Source organism: Perognathus longimembris, chromosome 17 (genome assembly GCF_023159225.1).
Source record: "Perognathus longimembris pacificus isolate PPM17 chromosome 17, ASM2315922v1, whole genome shotgun sequence".
Taxonomy (NCBI): Eukaryota; Metazoa; Chordata; class Mammalia; order Rodentia; family Heteromyidae; genus Perognathus; species Perognathus longimembris.
In genome coordinates this window covers 12,256,884-12,275,294 of record NC_063177.1, presented here as the reverse complement: position 1 = coordinate 12,275,294, position 18,411 = coordinate 12,256,884, and the positions used below count along the sequence as shown (strand labels likewise).

General features: G+C 47.6%; 1 protein-coding gene across 3 annotated transcripts in view; it reads right to left on the bottom strand.

The window, feature by feature from the left end:
* The window catches only part of Lrrc75a (leucine rich repeat containing 75A), a 41,946-nt gene that overhangs the window by 9,768 nt on the left and 13,767 nt on the right, over window positions 1–18,411 (bottom strand). For 2 of the 3 annotated variants that reach the window (XM_048365488.1, XM_048365489.1), the window contains exon 2: window positions 2,595–2,723. The exons of the other annotated variant lie outside the window; for it this stretch is intronic. In XM_048365488.1, coding sequence (XP_048221445.1) covers window positions 2,595–2,723 — 129 coding nt within the window. The remainder of the gene's footprint in view (window positions 1–2,594; window positions 2,724–18,411) is intronic. 3 annotated transcript variants of the gene reach the window in all.

Here is an 18,411-nt window from a genome sequence, read left to right as displayed (position 1 = left end):
AATGGTAGAGATGAGATGAGAGATGCGGGTGCCTTTTCTTTCTTTCTTTCTTTCTTTTTTTTTTTTTTTTGTGGCTCTGGGGATGAAACTTTGTGCCTCACACATCCTAGGCCATGGCTCCATCACAGTCCCGTGGTTTGGGTTTTATTTAAACTACAACAGCGCAATGAAGAATTTTCAGCAAGGTCTGGATGTAATCCAATTAACCCAGCACTAACAAGCTTTCTGGCTGCTCCCTGGAGCACAGGAGGTGGGGAGGTGGTGCTGATGCTTGGAACCCCGTTGGATGCTATTTTAGTTAGCCTTGGAGACAGGATGTGGCTGTGAAGGGAAGGGCAGAGGACAGGGACAGATGGGAAGGTCACTAAGTATGGCTCCTTTCAGTACTGCTCTCAGGCTGTTGGAGCTGGCTCTACCTTCCAGCTGAGAGCGACGTAAGAAATTTCACTGGGACACCTTCACTTTGTAGGGGTGTTAAAGCAATCTCAGCCCTGTCCACTTGATCTGAGGATCCTGACTTTCCTTCTTTCTCATCAGGCTTTGTTGAGGGCCTGTAGTCCGAGCAGCGGAAGGATGATTTGTAGGATCTTCCTCATGAGACCAGCCCAAAAGGGCCATTTCCTTCTTTCCATCTAACAGACAGCTGATAGAGGTCTACCTGCCCTGTAATTAATAGTCCTGACACCTGTGTACACCTTCTGGTCCTGTTAACTTGAGCTGGTAGGAGAGTCTCAGATGCAAAGAGCTAAGAAGAGGAAGTTGGCTTCTTAATTCAAGGATGGCACTCTACCACTGACCATGCCTTCAGTTCCAGCTTTTCACTGGTTAGAGATAAGACTCTTATGGATTTTTCTGCCCCCCCAAAAAGGTTTCTTTGAACCTTGATATTTATGTTTCATCCTCCAGAGTAGGTAGGATTACAGGCACTTTGCTAGCGTGTTGTGTTGTAAGACTCTGGGTTTCGAGGCCACAGTGCCATCATGAGGTAGCTGCTCCCTTGTCAGTTACTACCTTGCCTTCTGTGCATGGGAGAGCATATGTGCCAAGTTAATGTCACTGAACCTTCCAAACAACTCAATAGGTGAAACATGAATTTTTTTTGGGGGGAGGGAGGGTACTAGTCCTGAGACTTGAACTCAGGGCCTGGGCCCTGTTCTTGAGCTTTTCTGAACAAGGCTGGAGCTCTACCACTTAGGTAGACCACCATAGGTCTACTTTGAGCTTTTTTTGGTGGTTTGTCGGAAGCAAGAGTCTCATGGACTTTCCTGCCTGGTCTGGCTTCAAACCACAAGCTTCAGATCTCGCCTCCTGAGGAAAAACATGACTTTGATTCCTCTTTTAAGGCTGAGGAAAACAAAGTTCAGGGGATCAAGTGATATAGAAAGGTCACACCATGCAATGAACAGAGGGCTTGTGTCCCCACTTAATTCCCATCTTGAAACCCCAGTACCCAGGGGGATGAAGTTACGAGTTGTGGCCTTGGGAGGTGGGGTTCATGATGAGATCAGGGCTCTTATAAGTAGAGGCCAGCAAGCTTCTTATCCTCTTCCTGCCGCACAAGGACACACAGAGAAGGCAGCAGTCTTTGACAGAGAAGGGGGCTTTCACCAGACACCCAGATCTTGAACTTCAGCCTCCAGGACTGAGAGAGAAGTTTGTTTATAAACTCTCCAGCCCACAGCACTTTATATAACAGCCTGAATTGACTAGCAGACTGAAATGACTAAGAGCCCAGGTACCACCTACCTCTCCAGTCCCACCCAGACAAAAGGGAAGGACCAGAGATTAGGAGCTCCAGCTCTCCCTCCTAGCCCAGCTTGGTCCTGCTTTACCAGGTCTGACAGGCACTTAACTACATCCTGTGTTCCACCCAGCACAGGTTCATGAGGTGGTCCCAAACCACCCCAAAGGTTCTCATGGGAAGTATAACCTTCCTCACATCACATCATTACTTGATTTTTGTTTTCCTCAACTCTCAAGTGGGCATGAAAATACAGTTTGCCTACTTTTTTTTTTTAATGTGCATGTAGAGGGGGTGTCAGGGGGGAGTCCTATATCATCTGTCTCAACTGGAGGCAATTCAATCACTGTTTTAGAAAAGGCAGAGGTCTGGCACCTGCTGGATCTCTTATAGGTCTGTCTCTGATGCTTTCCTGCTTCTCTGGGCTGGACCATGTATAGTCTGAGTGAGAGATGAGGTTGCTGCCAGCCAGTTGGTTGGCTCCCCATGGCTCTGGGCATCAATTAGCTCTTCTCTCCCAGGCCTCCAGGTTCCTGTCTACCAGTCCACATTACTGACTTTTTTTCTGTCTCATATTTGAGCTAGTATCCCTGCCTTCTGCTGACCTTGGCTGGCTCCCAGCAACCCACAGTCAGCCCCACCTCAAGGTCTTGCAAGCGCAGGCAGCTCCAAGAGCCTCTAAGAGAAGGTCTTCAGACAAAGCCACAGATGGAATCAGCACCAGGAGCCTCCTTTTCCTGGGGGCAAAGTCCCAGCTCTCTGGGACCAGGGTCTTCCACGGTCAGGTCTGTGCTTTGAAAGGTGCCCACCTCACACCCCAGAACCTGGCTGGCTCAGACCCCAACTGCCCTACCGGCTTGGGGCAGTGGATGTAGCGTGCCAGGCTGATGATGAGGTCGTGTGTGATGGGGTCCACCAGGTTCCGGAAGCTGGCATAGCGATACAGGACGTCATCCAGTGAGGTTGACTCCATGCCCAGGTCCTGCAAGAGCAGAGGATGCCCAGAGGTCAAGTGCCATCCAACTCACACAGCCCTGCCTGCAGGTACAGCCTGGAGGCAGCTCAGCCTCTCCCAGACATTAGGCAAGGAAGCATCTGGAAGACACCAGGACAAGCCCCTGTTTGTTTATCTCTAGTTGAGGAAGAGGAAGGACCAGTATCTAATCTGCAAGCAACAAGCTCTGCAGTTCCTGGCTTGTGAAGCTTTCCCAAGACAACTTCCCCCAAGCCTCACTTCTGGCTTCCCTAAGGATGTAGTCAAGGATGTTGGGCTTGGAGCTGGTGATTGCTTTTCTCCAGGAGCCAAGTTTGGAACTGACCTTCATACCCTGTCTTGGCACTAGGAATGTGGCTTAAAGAGTGCTTGCCTAGCATGCATGAAGCCCTGGGTTTGCTTCCTCAGTACCATATACACAGGAAAAAGCCAGAAGGCGCGCTGTATCCCAAGAGGTAGAGTGCTAGCTTGAGCAAAGAAGCTAGGGACAGTGTTCAGGCCCTGAATCCAAGTTCCAGGACTGGCAAACAACAACAAAAACCAACTCCCCTGTCTTGTCAAGTATTGTTTATTGACCTCCATTTGTATTTTCCCCCCTGCCTCTGAGAGTACTCAGACTGCTGCTTCTGGAGATGACCCAATCTCAGTGTTCCTTTGCCTCAGAAATATTTCAGTTGTGGAGTTCTAAGGTGAAGCTTCCAGGTATCTGCAAGAAAACCTCATCCTGGCTCCCTGAAAGAGGGTACTACATGGGGTCCTCCAAGTGGGAAGGAAGGGGGATGGAAGATAGAGCCATCAAGCAGGACAGGATGTGGAAGAAATCCTAGAACAGAGGCTACTCTGACTTGAGAAGGGACAAGCATTTGGGGGTGGGGTGGGGTTCAGGACATGCTACTCCAAAAATATGGCACTATAGCGCTTGAGGAAACAGCAGAAGCAGGAAGGCCTCCCCAACTTTCTCCCATGCTTCTCCCCTAAAGCAAAGAATTCTCTGACCTTCCCCTACAGTGATGATGGCTCATGTTCTCATTCCAGGGAAGTCCCCTCTATAACCAGAGGGGAGAAATTCCTTTATTTTTAAGAACACAGACACCAAGAAGAATCTTTACAAACTTGATGAATTGCTCCCAAATGTATTATCACTAAACTGAACCCTTCCCTCCATTCAGACTTTTGCACACTATCCATAAAAATGTAGACTTCTTGCCAGGTGTGGTGGCTTATGCCTGTAATCCTAGCTACTCAGGAGGCTGAGATCTGAGAATTGAGGTTTGAAGCCAGCCTGTACAGGAAAGTCTGTGATACTCTTATTGACAATCACAGAAAAGCTGGAAGCAGAGCTGTGGCTCAGGTGGTTTAGTGCTAGCCTTGAGCATAAAAGCTCAGGGATAGTGCCCAGGCCCAGAGTTTAAGTCCCAAGGCAAAGCAAAAAAAGTATAGATTTCCACTTCTTTGGATCTTTATTTCATTTGCAGTACTGGGAAATGGAACCTAACACCTCTACCACTGAGCTACATCCCCATCATCTCTGACCCAAGTCTTTTATTTCTGAAGGCTCCCTTATGTCATACAAACCTGATAGTGTATATACCTTTGTGTGCTATTTTCTTGTGAATCTGTCATCATGGGAGTCTCCACCATGAGCTTTATGATGGTTGAGGAAAATATATTATTACTTTATCTCTTACAGTGGGAACCACATATGGAAAGCCCCCAGCTCCAAGGACTCTGTAGAGACCCCCACCCATCAGCAAGGGTCACCAGGGAACGGCTGAAAAGTGGTGACCAGTGTGAATGTGGATCCAAAGGCCCTGCTCCAGCTGTTCTGTGCTCTGAAGCTTCTATGATTCTTTCACAGTGCCAGGGAATGGGCAGTTTCTCCCACTCCCAATACAACCCAGCTTGCCTTTTCCAATCTTGGTTGGTGGGAACTTGACTAGAAATTCTCTGCTTAAAGAGAAGAAATAAATGTTTTGCCTATTCTGGAGTGCTGGACTAAACACTACAAGTTGCTGGGACCTGTGCAGAGAATGTGGGGGTGTCTGCCTGAGTTCCAGAAGAGATTTGCCCCTGACACTGGGTGAGATAGTCTTAATATTTCTGAACATCTTTTCCTGTGATTCTCAGAAATAGAGGCCCAGACAGGCTGACTTCTTCAGGCATGGTGGGGTAGGACTGGGGCTAGACCTCAGCTCTGGTCTGTTTTAAGGACTATATCTGAACTTACCCAGTGCCTGTGGCCCTGGAGGGAGGGCTGGGATGAGGTCCTGTGTTCTGGTGGCTGACATGTTAAAGAGCAAAGGAAGAATGGATCTAGAGGGGCCAGAATGCCAAGCCTCTGTCCTGTGAAGAGCTTCATGGAAAACACCTGGAAGATTTAGGAGATATTCTGTTCTCTGCCTCTTATCACAGCTTCATTCTAACTTCCACAAGGACACCAAGGGGCCAGCGTGGGGAGCTCTGTGTTCCACTAGGCAGGAACAAACCTTACAGGACAACCTCTGCTGCTGCTGTAGCTTCCTGCAGGGCTGGGTCTGCAGCATGGCTGAGTTCGGCAGGGGCTTCTGAGCACTGGCCACTAAGTTCTAGGGATGCATATTGTGCAGAACTAAGTGCAGTGCTGGCCATGACCTCTGTCCTCACTCTGTCTTGGTCAGTCCTGAGCCCTAGGACCTTGAGGCAAGCTAACTAACATGGTTGAGCCCGCTTTCTCTAAAATGGGGAGCCAGCATCCAGGTGAGAAAACAGAACCAAGTAACGAGGGCAATGCCTCTGGCAGGAATTGAGTCCCCATCAGTGACTCCTCTCTTTCTTCCTGGGGCCTCTCTTTCTGAACCATGGATTAACCTCAGGATGTGCCAAAGCCATAAACTCAGGGCAACAGAGGAATCAGTGCTGGACAGGGACCTTGGCACATAAAACCCATAGTGGTCTTAGGATCAGAAGGGTATATTTGGGTTGTATGGACACAGAGCCCCAGAATATACACTATTACCCCATCAGGAATGACCAAAACACACCCATCCTGCCCATGGTAGAAGGCTGAGAAGGCAGGAAGGCTGAAAGTGGGAGAGCATGTGTTACAGGGTCTTAGAAGGCCTATGTGGTCAAAGGGCCATGGCTCAGCTTTCGGTTTCCCAGCCAGACTCTGCTTGTAGTTCAAGGCTTCCCCCTTCCTGGGACAGGGAGGTGGGGAAGGAAGGCAGAGAAACCGGGTGAAAATGGGGCAGTGATTCCCACAGCCACTTTGCCTTTTCAAAACTTTTCTTTTCCCATCCTTTTCATCCTTCCCTCTCTTTCCCTTTCTTTGTAGGCAAGTCCTTGTCCAGGCAAGCCTCAAATCTGCACACCTCCCTCAGTGCTGGGACTCAGGCATGCACCCCCACAATTGAGCTTGGGGCTTAGTTTATCTTGCAAGCGGTGCTCCTCTGTGTATTTCATGGCAGGCCCTGTCCTTCCCAGGCTTTGCCCCTGTGTGTTCTCCTCCTGTGTGTACCTCTGACCTAGCAGCCTCAGCCCCAGCTGGCCTCCAACTCATTCTCTGTCTAGACAACAACTCTCCAGGAAGAGCATGACATCTGCATTCCTGTCCATGAAACCAACAGGCATACTCTGACAGTAGCTAGAAATGGTGTTCCAAGGTCTCGGGGCTGGCAGCTGGTGGACAAGGAGGCCAGAAGAGTCCTCAAGACTTGGGGCCCTGGCTCTTGGCAAGGAAGCTTTTGATTTCAAACAAGCACCAAAGAAAAGCTGGAAACTTAGAATTAGGTAATTGCTTAGATGTTTTATGTTCCAGGTGCCCCCTCCCCTTCCTTTTTTTTTTTTTTTTTTTTGCTGGTTCTGGGGCTTAAACTCAGTGCCTAAGCTCTGTCCCTGAACCTCTTTGTGTTCAAGGCTAGTGCTCTACTACTCAAGCCATAGCACCACTTCTGGCTTTTTCTGAGTAGTTTATTGGAGATAAGAGTCACATGGACTTTCCTGCCCATGTTGGCTTCAAACCACAACCTCACATCTCAGCCTCCTGAGTAGCTAGGAGTATAGGTTTGAATCACTGGCACCCAGCTAGGCCCCCTCGCCCCCCAATCTCTGCAGATCCTCCCATTCTGGAAGGACCAAGGCAACAATGCTGGCTAATTCAGGAGCCTGGGTAGGGCTGAGAAGATGCAACATGCTGCTCCCCAGTATCTCCTCTGCTGTCACTCTGGTGTTGGCAGTGGCTTTGTCTCTTTCGTACTTTCTCTCTGGCTTAAAACAGTCGCTTCTTGATGGAGAGGGAGAGGGAGAAGGAGGGGGCTCCTCTAGAAGGGCTTGCTTTTGGGAACTGAGTCACAGCCAATGCCTTCCCTTTGGGCGGCTCTCTCAAAGGTCCCAGGACTACAACAGGGGACACAGACAAGGGCTGGGCCAAGGCTGTTTGCTTCCTTTATTGCTTTGTTTATCTCAGCCCCACCTATGTGCCCAGAATGCTATGTTCTTTAGGGCACCTCTTGGTCCCAAGGTCCTAGGCACTCCCAGCCTCCTCGGTGTCCTTTCTGTGCCTCTTCCCAAAGCCAGTTTATTGAGGACATTTGTGTCACTGACATGGGTGATGTGAGGGAGATGTTGCCTGACCCTCAGGATGTCCCAGGAATTGGCAGCCTGGGTCACAGCCCCTTGGGATAGGCTCCTTGCTGACTCTGCACTGGTGTCTCTCTGGTGCCAGCAGGAGGGAAGCTTAAGAATCAAATCCAAATGTGGCCCCCGTGCCAGCCTTGGAGTGGCTGGTTTGCCTTGCAAAGTAGGCAGCACAGAGGAAAATCCCATCTTCCTGGTTTGGAGTCCCAACAGCACATCTCTGGGAATGGTCAGAGTGTGGGCTTATTGTCACTGAGCAGGTGGTTGAGTCAGAGCCACTGGGGAGTTTCACTTAGAGGGGGTGGCTGGCCTAGGTTGAACTGCCATTTCCAGTAGCTCTCATATGACACAAGCTTGGGTAATCAGGTGGAGGACTTGCTGCAGTGAAAGGAACAACGGTGTCAGTTGGGCTGGAGACTGACACAGGAGCTCAAAATAGCTGTTCAAAACTGCCGCCTGCGGGAAGGCCTGAAGATACTTCGAGGACTCTTCCAGAGCTTCTTTCCAGTGACATAGTCTATGGGCCTTTTCTATACAAGACACTCAGCAAAACAACCTGTGTTCAGAAACTGAATGCAGGACTTCTAAGAAGCCGGACATTACAGAGACAAAAATGTCAAACAATGCCCATCTCATAGTTTCTTTTAGAAAAATGTAGCTTTTTTTGGTAAAAATTTATTTCATCCACGTGTTTGTTAATTTTTTTTTCAATTAAAAAGCTGCTTTAGCTGGGCACCGGTAGCTCACAACTATCATGCTAGTTACTCAGGAGGATGAGATCTGAGGACTGCAGTTCAAAGGAAGCCCAGGTAGGAAAGTCTGTGAAACTTTTAGCTCCAATCAAATACTCAGAAAAAGCCAGAAGTAGCATTATGGTTCAAGTGGTAGAGTGCTGCTAGACTTGAGCACAAAAAGGCTAAGGGACAGTGTCTAGGCCCTGAGTTCAAGCCCCAGGACCACACAGACATAGACAGACAGACAGACACACACACACAAGCTGCTTCATCAAGATGTAATTCAGGGGGCTAGGGATATAGCCTAGTGGCAAGAGTGCCTGCCTCGGATACACGAGGCCCTAGGTTCGATTCCCCAGCACCACATATAGAGAAAACGGCCAGAAGCGGCGCTGTGGCTCAAGTGGCAGAGTGCTAGCCTTGAGCGGGAAGAAGCCAGGGACAGTGCTCAGGCCCTGAGTCCAAGGCCCAGGAAAGGCCAAAAAAAAAAAAAAAAAAAAAAAAGATGTAATTCAGACACTAAAAGGGCAGAGTCTGGAGGTATCCATAGCTTAGGAGTACCTTGAGTGCTTTGTGTGTGAGGCCCAGGGTCCATCCCCAGAACCCCCCAAAAATAAAAGAGAAAAAAAATCCAACCCAATGATTTTTAATATATTTACAGATTCATAAAACCATCACCACAGTCAATTTCAGACCATTTTCATCTCTCAAGAAAGACACTCCAAAACCATTAGCTAATTCCCTGTTGTTCTCTACTCTGCCCAGACACCCGCTTCCCTGTTTCTGCCTCTGTGCAGAAATTCTGGATTTTCCTCTTATCTAACTGTAATTATACAGCTTTTGATCAATAGCTCTCTCCCCCTTATTACTGCTATTTTTAAGTAAGCAAATAAGCCCTTAAATCCCTTTGTTTCAATTTCTAATATGTAACTTAGCATTAGGTATGACCCACTTAAGGGAAACTTCTTTGAAGCCTCATAATTTTAAAGACTATAAAGGGATCCTGAGGGGCTGGGAATATGGCCTAGCGGTAGAGTACTTGCCTCGTATACATGAAGCCCTGGGTTCGATTCCTCAGCACCACATATACAGAAAAAGCCAGAAGTGGCACTGTGGCTCAAGTGGTAGAGTGCTGGCCTTGAGGAAAAAGAAGCCAGGGACAATGCTCAGGCCTGAGTTCAAGCTCCACAACTGGCAAAAAAAAAAAAAAAAAAAAGGTGGGGGGGATCCTAATACCAAAAAACATTTGAGAGGCTGGGAATATGGCCTAGTGGTAAAGTGCTCACCTCGTATACATGAAGCCCTGGGTTCTATTCCTCAGCACCACATATATAGAAAAAAGCTGGAAGTAGCGCTGTGGCTCAAGTGGTAGAGTGCTAGCCTTGAGCAAAAAGAAGCCAGGGATAGTGCTCAGGCCCCGAGTCCATGCCCCAGGACTGGCAACAAAAACAAAACAAAACAAAAAACATTTGAGAGCCACTAGGATACAAGACAGTGTTGCTGATACTTACAAAACTATATAGTGCAAACCAACTGTACAACTCAGGGGGGAAGGGAATGGGGAGGGGGGATGAAGGAGAAGGTAACAAATTGGATAAGAAATTCTCTCTCTCTCTCTCTCTCTCTCTCTCTCTCTCTCTCTCTCTGACTTTCCTGCCCAGGCTGCCTTTGAACTATGATCCTTAGACCTTACTTAGCCTCCCAAGTAGCTAGGGGTGAGTCATTGGTGCTGCGCTTTCCTGCCTTCTATACCCTCTCATTCTGCAATAAGGCTCCTAGTCAAAATAGGCAAGAGCTCATGTGATGTTGAGGAGTTCAAGGGAGACTCACTCTCACAGCTGGCTTTTGGAAGGAGGAGCAACACTGACCCAAGGGACTGGGCTCTAGACTTTCTAGCTAGAAAGCTGGAAAGTGGCATCATGGGAACTAAAACCCAGGAAACTGACCTGTCCCTAATCCATTTTCTTTAGCTATTAACAGAGTACCCAACACTAGTTCATGGCTCTGGAAACTGGAAATTTCAATACTGTGTGGTCACATGTGGCAAGGACTTTGTGATGTGTCATAACAGCAGATGGCATCAGATGGAGAGAGTACGATTCAGAGTGGTGAGCGAATATGCGGAAGAGATCAGGGGACAAAGGAGCTGACCCACTTTATAACAACTGCTATTGCTCTCCAGAGAACAAATCTATTCCCTTGAGAACAAATCTAGTCTCTTGAGAAAGATATTAATCCCTCTTATAGATCCTATCTCCTGAAACTGCTACACAGGCAACCAAACTTCAATCAGAGTTTTCATGAGGACAAGCCATATCCAAGCCACAGCACAGACCTGGAAAGAAGCTGTGGTAAGGTCTCAGGGAGGTTCAACATTTGCCTTTCTTAACCCTTGGTGGGAGATTTGGGGATTTCAGATTCAGGTTACCACCACTGTGATTATTATTTGAATGCAAAAAAAAAATCCAAAGTGTATATATACACTGACCTTTCCTGCTTACTGTTGCCCCTGCCCAGTTATACCCACACATTTATTTTGCATTCCTGCCTGGCTGGGGGAGTCTCAGTCACCCCATACCTGCCCCATCACGGGAAAAGACAGATGGTTTCTTTTCTTTTTCTTTTCATGCCAGTATAAGGGCTTGAACTCAGAACCTCGGTATAGTCCCTTTAGCTTTTTCACTCAAGGCTAGTGCTCTACCACTTCAACCACAGTCCCACTTCCAGACTTTTGGTGGTTAACTGGAGATAGGCATCTCATGGACACTGCCCTGGCAGGCTTGGAACTGTGACCCTCAGATCTCAGCCTCCTGAGTAGCTAGGATAACAGGCGTGAGCCACTAGGACCAGTGATGGATCATTTCGGTTCTGAGCTCTAAACTATGAAAATTCCTTTATATTGATGTCACAACTTGAGACAACTGGGCTCAATAGACGCGCCTCAAAAATGCTGTTCATGCTGCCAGGCTGCCCTTTGGTATTTAGCAGTGTAGGTGGCTTGGAGGCTGTTGGTTATTTCTTCAGATTTTCACCCCCTTGCTCCTGTAGGGCTATCTTTGTCACTAAACCCAAGCTGCAACTCTTGGAAGATCCCAGCACACCTTTTCCTTTCTAGGAGCAGCAGTCAAAAGCCAATAGTGCAGTTGTTATCTTTATGACAATCTTCCTATACCATCCCCTCCCAGTATCTCTCCAACCCCCCCAACTGTCTCTCCACTTCTCATCTCCATCCCACAAACCATCCTGGAGCTCGGCTCTTATCTTCATAATACAAACTTGGCCTCTCTGGCTGCTCCAATTCTCAGATCCAAAAAGTCCCCTCCCAACCCCTAGAAAACAAGAATCAGCCAGGAGGTAAGGAAATGCATGAAATGGTATGGTCACTGCAGAATGGTGCAGCCATTGCTCAACCCAGTTACATAAAACCCAGAAATTCTATCCAAAAGAATGAGAAACAGGGCTCGGGGATACCTGCACAGCCAGGTTCAAAGCAGCATTCTTCACCATGGAGAAAAGGTAGAAGCAATCTGGCTACTGATCAGTGTATGCATAAACAAAAAGCATGACATATATGCACTATTGGATATTATACAGCCTACAAAGGGAGGAAACAGACACATTCTCCAACATGGATGAACCTAAGGACACCAGAAAAATGAGCCAGTCAGGAAAAACTGCATGATTCCACTAACGTGCAGTCTCAAAATGTAATCAAAAGGGACAGAACAGAAAGGTGGTTGGGCGTGGAAGAAGTGGCTGATTAATGGAAAATGAATTTCAGTTTTAAAAATGAAATGTTCCAGAGCCCGGTTATACAACATGATGTACTCAATACTACTAGACTGTCCATTTAACAACAGTTAAAGTAGGTAAGTAGTTGTCATGCCTAGCAATGACAAAACCCTGGGTTCCACCCCCAGCATTTGTATGTTTTAAAATGTCCTATATAATTTGTACATTTTTTTGGGGGGGGGGCAGTCGTGGGCCTTGGCCTCAGGGCCTGAGCACTGTCCCTGGTTTCTTTTTGCCCAGGGATAGCACTCTACCACTTGAGCCACAGCACCACTTCTGGCCATTTTCTATATATGCGGTGCTGGGGAATCGAACCCAGGGCTTCATGTATTCGAGGCAAGCACTCTTGCCACTAGGCCATATTCCCAGCCCCAATTTGTACATTTTTTAAAAGGCAAAGTACATAAAATCCAAGCAAGACCAACACAGAGCTAAGGAAATGCAAACATTCTGGACTTTTGTTTTCTTTTCTCCCCCATCCCCCACCCCACCTTTTTTTCCTGTTTGTCATGCTTGGATACTAAAAAAAGAAAAAATTCTTCTTCTTCTTCTTCTTCTTCTTTTTCTTTTTCCTTCTTCTTCCTCTTCCTCTTCTTCTTCTTCTTTTTTTGCCAGTCCTGGGGTTTGAAGTCAGGGCCTGGGTACTGTCCCTGAACTTCTTTTGCTCATGGTTAGCAAATCTACTACTTGAGTCACAGAGCCATTTCTGGCTTTTTTTTTTGTTTATGTAGTGCTGAGTAATGGTACTCAGGGCCTCCTGCATGCTAGGCAAGCACTCTACCACTAAGCCACATTCCCAGCCCTAAAAAAAATTAAAAAAAAAATCTTAAAAGACAGGCTGAAGGCTAGGGGCTGGTAGCTTACACCTATAATCCTAGCTACTCAGAAGGCTGAGACATGAAGATCACAGTTCGGAGCCAGTCCAGGCAGGAAAGTCTGTGTAACTCTTATCTCCAATTAACAACCAGAAAACCGGAAGTGGCCCTGTGGTCCAAAGTGGTAGAGTACTAACCTTGGGCAAAAAGAGCTCAAGGACAGCTCCTACGCCTTGAGTTCAAGCCCCATGACCAAAAAAAAAAAAAAGGCTGGCTCTGGATTCCTAGTATAATCTCCTGCCTCAGCCTCCATAGTAGGTGGGCTGTTATTGCATCTGGCTGGTTATTACAAAATTTCATCAAAAAGTGCAGTGGTAATTCTGTGATTTTGGCTACACCCCCCTCCCTCAAATTCATCTACAGAGAAAATGGAAAGGTTGGGGTATTGCCATCTCTAAACAGCCATCTTCCAGCTTCTTTTTTTTTCTTTTTCTTTCTTTTTCTGGCCAGTCCTGGGCTTTGGACTCAGGGCCTTAGCACTGTCCCTGGCTTCTTTTTTGCTCAAGGCTAGCACTCTGCCACTTGAGCCACAGTGCCACTTCTGTCCATTTTCTACATATGTGGTGCTGGGGAACTGAACCCAGGGCTTCATGTATAGGAGGCGAGCACTCTTGACACTAGGCCATATTCCCAGCTCCCAGCTTCTGTTTTTCTAAGAAAAAACAATGACAGCTCTCAAGTTTCTCGGTATTTACCTTTTCTGTTTTTTTTTTCTTTCAATAATACACTCTACTGGGGGGGGGGTGTCTCAGAACCACCTTCTACCTTGATTCCACATTTCAAGGGAGCATCACTACTTTCCCGCAGCATTTCTTTTCTGTGCAGTTCTCATTTTGCTCATTAATCTCCATTTTCATTTCCTCTGTTGGTTTTCTTTTCCATCCAACATGGCCTCTTTTTGTGGCCTTTTGTTCCTTTCCCATCAAGTTCATTTCTTTGGGATCCTGCAGTAGATCAGTCTCAGAGGTCAAGGTTCAGGCTCCATGATATTTATTACACATCTAGGCTTCTCCTTCCCCCATTTGCTCACCCTTGAAGGTGGGATGGAGGGAGAGACCACGTCTCCCAGCATGTCCTTGTCCTCCTGGCTTCTTGCCTTAGGAGACGGCAGGCTCTAGTTTGCTGAGAAGCCCAGCCCTGGGCCCAGTCTCAGGCATTATTGTGACCAACCTTGACCAGGGCCATCTGGCTCACCCCCACCTCCTGGATCTCTGACTAGTGGGAGTACATGGGACTCTACACTGGTGCCCCCAGGACATTCTTGTCCCGTGTTGAACCTACCAGCCCTGTTTCCTCTTGGATCACCCCCTCTTCCTTTATTGCCTGAAGGATCTCTGAGCTGCTCTCTCAGGATTGAGGCAGGGGAGAGGTGGAATAAAGGGCAGACCCCCAGATCATCACCCCATTCACCTGAAGTTGAGAGGTGAAGTCCTGAGGCCCAGAGAAAGCAGCTTCCTACCTTCCTTTGTGCCTAAGGGAAGCCAGGATCGGTTGGTTGGTTCTTGGATGAGTCCCACATGTCTGACAGTGAGAGGCTCCTCTCAGACTGCCCACCTGTCTTTGTTTTCACTGTCCTCAGAGCATTCATCTTTTTTTGAGAGGTGTCTCCTGAGGTGTGTGGGGGAGGGCTGGGAGAAGCCACAGAGTGGGCTGCCAGGCAAGCTCTATTTTAAAACCCCCTTCCCTTTGAAATCCAGGTTTCAGCCCATGCCCTGTGGGGAAATGAGCTGGGGAATGAGCTGGCACTCTGTTTCTCCTCCAGGTGTGACTCCACAGTTTCTGCATCAACCAGCTGGGGGAGGGAGGCAGCAGGCTCTGAATATTAACTGACAAGGGTAGACAGCCTCAGTATTGAAATCTCCAGGGCCCTAGTGTGCAGAGATGCTTAATGAGGTTGTAATCAAACACATCCCACCAGAAGGAAATTAACTGGAGTCCAGAGGGCGAGCAGGAAGTGGAACGGGCTGCCTCTGCTCCTCCCAGGGGAACCAGCCTAGGGAACACCCCAAGCGCACAGCAGCTGGGTGCCTGAACTCTCATCCTTTCCCTATGACATTCTGGCTTGCCTTCCAGGGGAATCCCAAGGGAAGTGAGGAAAATGTCAGGTGCTGTTAGGGAAACACAGCCTAAGGAAGTCACCAGGGAGAGAAGCGGGTACAGCTCAGCTAAGGACCTTGGAGCAGACAAGGCTTGCTTCTCTATGAAGCCTTAGGAAGAGAGGCAGAATCTTCAAAATGTCACTGGAAGGGAGGGAAAGCCTGGAGTATATGTGTACACTGAATATGAGAAACAGATGCAGGGCATAGAGGGTTAAACAGTGCCCCCCCCCCCCAAGACATGCATATGCCCTTATCTCCAGAACCTGTGGTGAGCCCATTTGGAAAAGGGTCTTTGCAGATGTGGTTAATTTAGGGCTCTTGTTGATCCAGGTGGTTCCTAAATCCAATACAGGTGAGCCTATAACAGACAAACAGATGATGGTGATCAGGCTAGGTGGAGCTCGGGGTGGCTTGGTGACAATTACCAGAATCTAGAAGGAGGATAAAACCAAGTGCCCTCCCAGCCTCTGCAGGGAGGAAAAACTTGTTTTTGGAAGTCACCTAGTTGGCAGTAATACCACCAACTTGAAAACACACACTGGCTTGAGAACTCAGAAATACTGTGCCTAGGGGTACAGCAGGCAAAAAGGAGACAAGATCAAGGGAAGGAGGTCTGGATGCTACCACAAACCCAAAGCAATGGGGCCAACCCATCATGGATGAAAGTTTCTAAAATGGTGAGCCATAGTAAACTTGACTGTTTCAGGTGTTTGTTAGAGTAGTAGAAACCTGAGTGACATGTTATGTGGCCCTTACCATAATCAAAGTGGTGAGCTTAGTTTTTGAAAGTATCTAGGCAGAGGTGAGATCCTCACCTGTCAGCAGGGCTGTAACAGGATTTCTTTTGTTTTTGGCCAGTTCTGGGGCTTGGACTCAGGGTCTGGACACTGTCTCTGAGCTTCTTTTGCTCAGGCTGGTGTTCTATAGAGCCACTTCTGTTTAGAGCTTCTTCTGTTTATGAGGTACTGAGGAATCGAACCAAGGGCTTCATGCATGCTAGGCAAGCACTCTACCACTAAGCTACATTCCCAGCCCTGTAGCAGAATTTCTGAAGCACACTTCTCCTGGATCCCTGGGGATCCTCATCATCAGCATGGCCTGGGACAGGCCAAACTAGCATCCAAGAGGCTGCTATACAGCTGCCAGATGTGGGGGCCCCAGGGATGGAAGAACAGGAGAATGCTAAAAGAACCACACACAAATAGAATCTAATCCAGTTGTAAAGCCATCTCAGTAGGGGAGGAGGAGGGGGCTTAGTGAAGGTGGGGGTATATAATCAGAATGAGGAAACAAGCTACCGGTCCAGAATCTTGGGGCTGAGCTCTCGGCCTGGAGGTGGTCCTTGGACAGCCAAGAGCTCCTTTGCCTGGAGACTGGAAATGCTTATCAGTAAGGTGTTTTTAATCCAGCAAGGGTTAGAATTAAATCAAGTCCAAATAAGCCTAGGAATTACAGATCTGTTGTTTCTCATATCTGTAAAGTTCAAGGGAATTACACATCTCAGAATATTTCACAGTCTGGCCCCTCCACTTCCAATTTAGAATGGAGAACTGAGATCTTGATTTGGAGCTTATGGTTTTCAACCCTAAGAACAGGAAAGGAAGATTTGGTTAAATTTATTAATAGCTTTTCTTTTTCTTTCTTTCTTTCTTTCTTTCTTTTTTTTTTTTTTTTGCCAGTCCTGGGGCTTGGACTCAGAGCCTGAGTACTATCCCTGGCTTCTTTTTGCTCAAGGCTAGCACTCTGCTACTTGAGCCACAGCGCCACTTCTGGCCTTTTCTATATCTGTGGTGCTGAGGAATTGAACCCAGGGCTTTATGTATACGAGGCAAGCACTCTTGCTACTAGGCCATATTCCCAGCCCTTTTTTGTTTTGTTTTTGTTATTGGTGTTTTGTTTTTGAGTGTCAGTACTGGGGGGGTTGAGCTCTAGGCCTTGTGCTCTGGCTCTCAACTTTCTTGCTTACACTGCTGGCACCTTACCACTTGAGCCACACCTCCAGTATGGCATTTTGTGTTTAATTGGAAGGAGAGTCTTGAACACTTTTTTGCGCAGGCAGGATCTGCCCAGGTCAGGCCTGCCCTCAGGAGTAGTTTTTCCAAAGAAGGGAAGCTTACGCCTTGAGAGATCGGGCTGTTGGAAGCCACTGCACAGAGCTGGGAAACACCCAAATAAAGAACCCTCTGCATGAAATAGGCCTCTGTGAACAGATGTGGGTCCATTGCCAAGTATAATTTAATTAAAATCCAAGAAGTGGAAGAAACAAAAAGACAAATATAAAAGGATACTTTTTCTTTAGAGGAATTTGTGAGGTGGGGAGAATTAGGTTTAGTCCTCCACGGTCACAGTTTGGTCACAGTTTACCCTGGACATGCCTCAGGTAAGGAGGCCGGAGACCTGACCCCAGTCCTGGGTTATCTCTAAGTCACTGTGTGGAGGGCCAGTCCCCTCCCTACACTGAGCTTCTCCACCTGCAAAGCTCCATGGTCCCTGAATGGCAGAAAAGCAGAAAAGAGGCTTGGGCCAATTTGTTTGAAGCACAAAGAATTCAACAATAACCAGGTTTTCTTTTTCAGCTGTTGGATGTCAGTGTTCCTATTCTTGTTTTCTTTTAGTGTTGGGGGTGGAACCCGAGACCTTTGTATGCCTAAGAAGGCATACATAGCTAGCCCTTTCATGCTTCCTGGCGCTCTGAAAGATGATGGCATTTTGAGTGTTTTCCAAACTTCCAAGCCCCTCCTTCACTTTCCCAGAGCCTCTTGTGCAACTGGGATTCTGCAGAAAGTCAGGGACCAGGAGGTCCCCAAGGTCCCCTACATTCCACAAATTCTGAGCACTTCTTATTTCATGACCTCCTAATTGCTCTGCTTGGGAACTAATTCAATCAGCAAATGCATTTGAGTCCATTTGACCCTCTCCATGGTAAATTTCCTTCTTTCCTTCCTCCCTTTCTTCCTCTTTCCTATCCATCACTGTTAAAGGGCTCATGATGTAGTTAGTCTAGGCAGGCCGCAACCTCTTGATCTGGACTTACAGATGTGCACCAACATGCCCAGCTAATTTTGTCTAATTTAAATGAAGGGTTTGGCCCAGCATCAAAGGATTATTAGATACTGGCAAAAAAGGAGAAAGGCTTGGAGAAATCCTTCTGACTCCCTATTAATTTACTGCTTTTCCAGTAGAAGGAACAACCTAGTTTTCAGAGAAATTGAGTTCTGGAAGCTTGTCACTCACAGTGAGAGAGAGGTAGGGGCAGGAGAACTCTAGAGTCCCCAGAAGTTCCAGACTCTACCTCTCCTGCCACTAACTCTTGGGAGTTAAGTGTATTAGCCAAGCTTCACCAAAGAACCCATAGATATGTGTGTATGTGTGTGTGTGTAGACAGAGGAAGGGGTCGAGAAATTGGTTTAAGGTCACGGCTCATGTGATTATGGGGGCTGGCAAGTCTGAAATCTGCAGAGCAGGCAGTAGAACCTGGGAAGAGTTGACATTGCAGTCTTGGGCTGAACAATGAATGGGGGCAGATTTCCATCTTCTGTTTTTGTTGTCCCCCCCCCCCCCC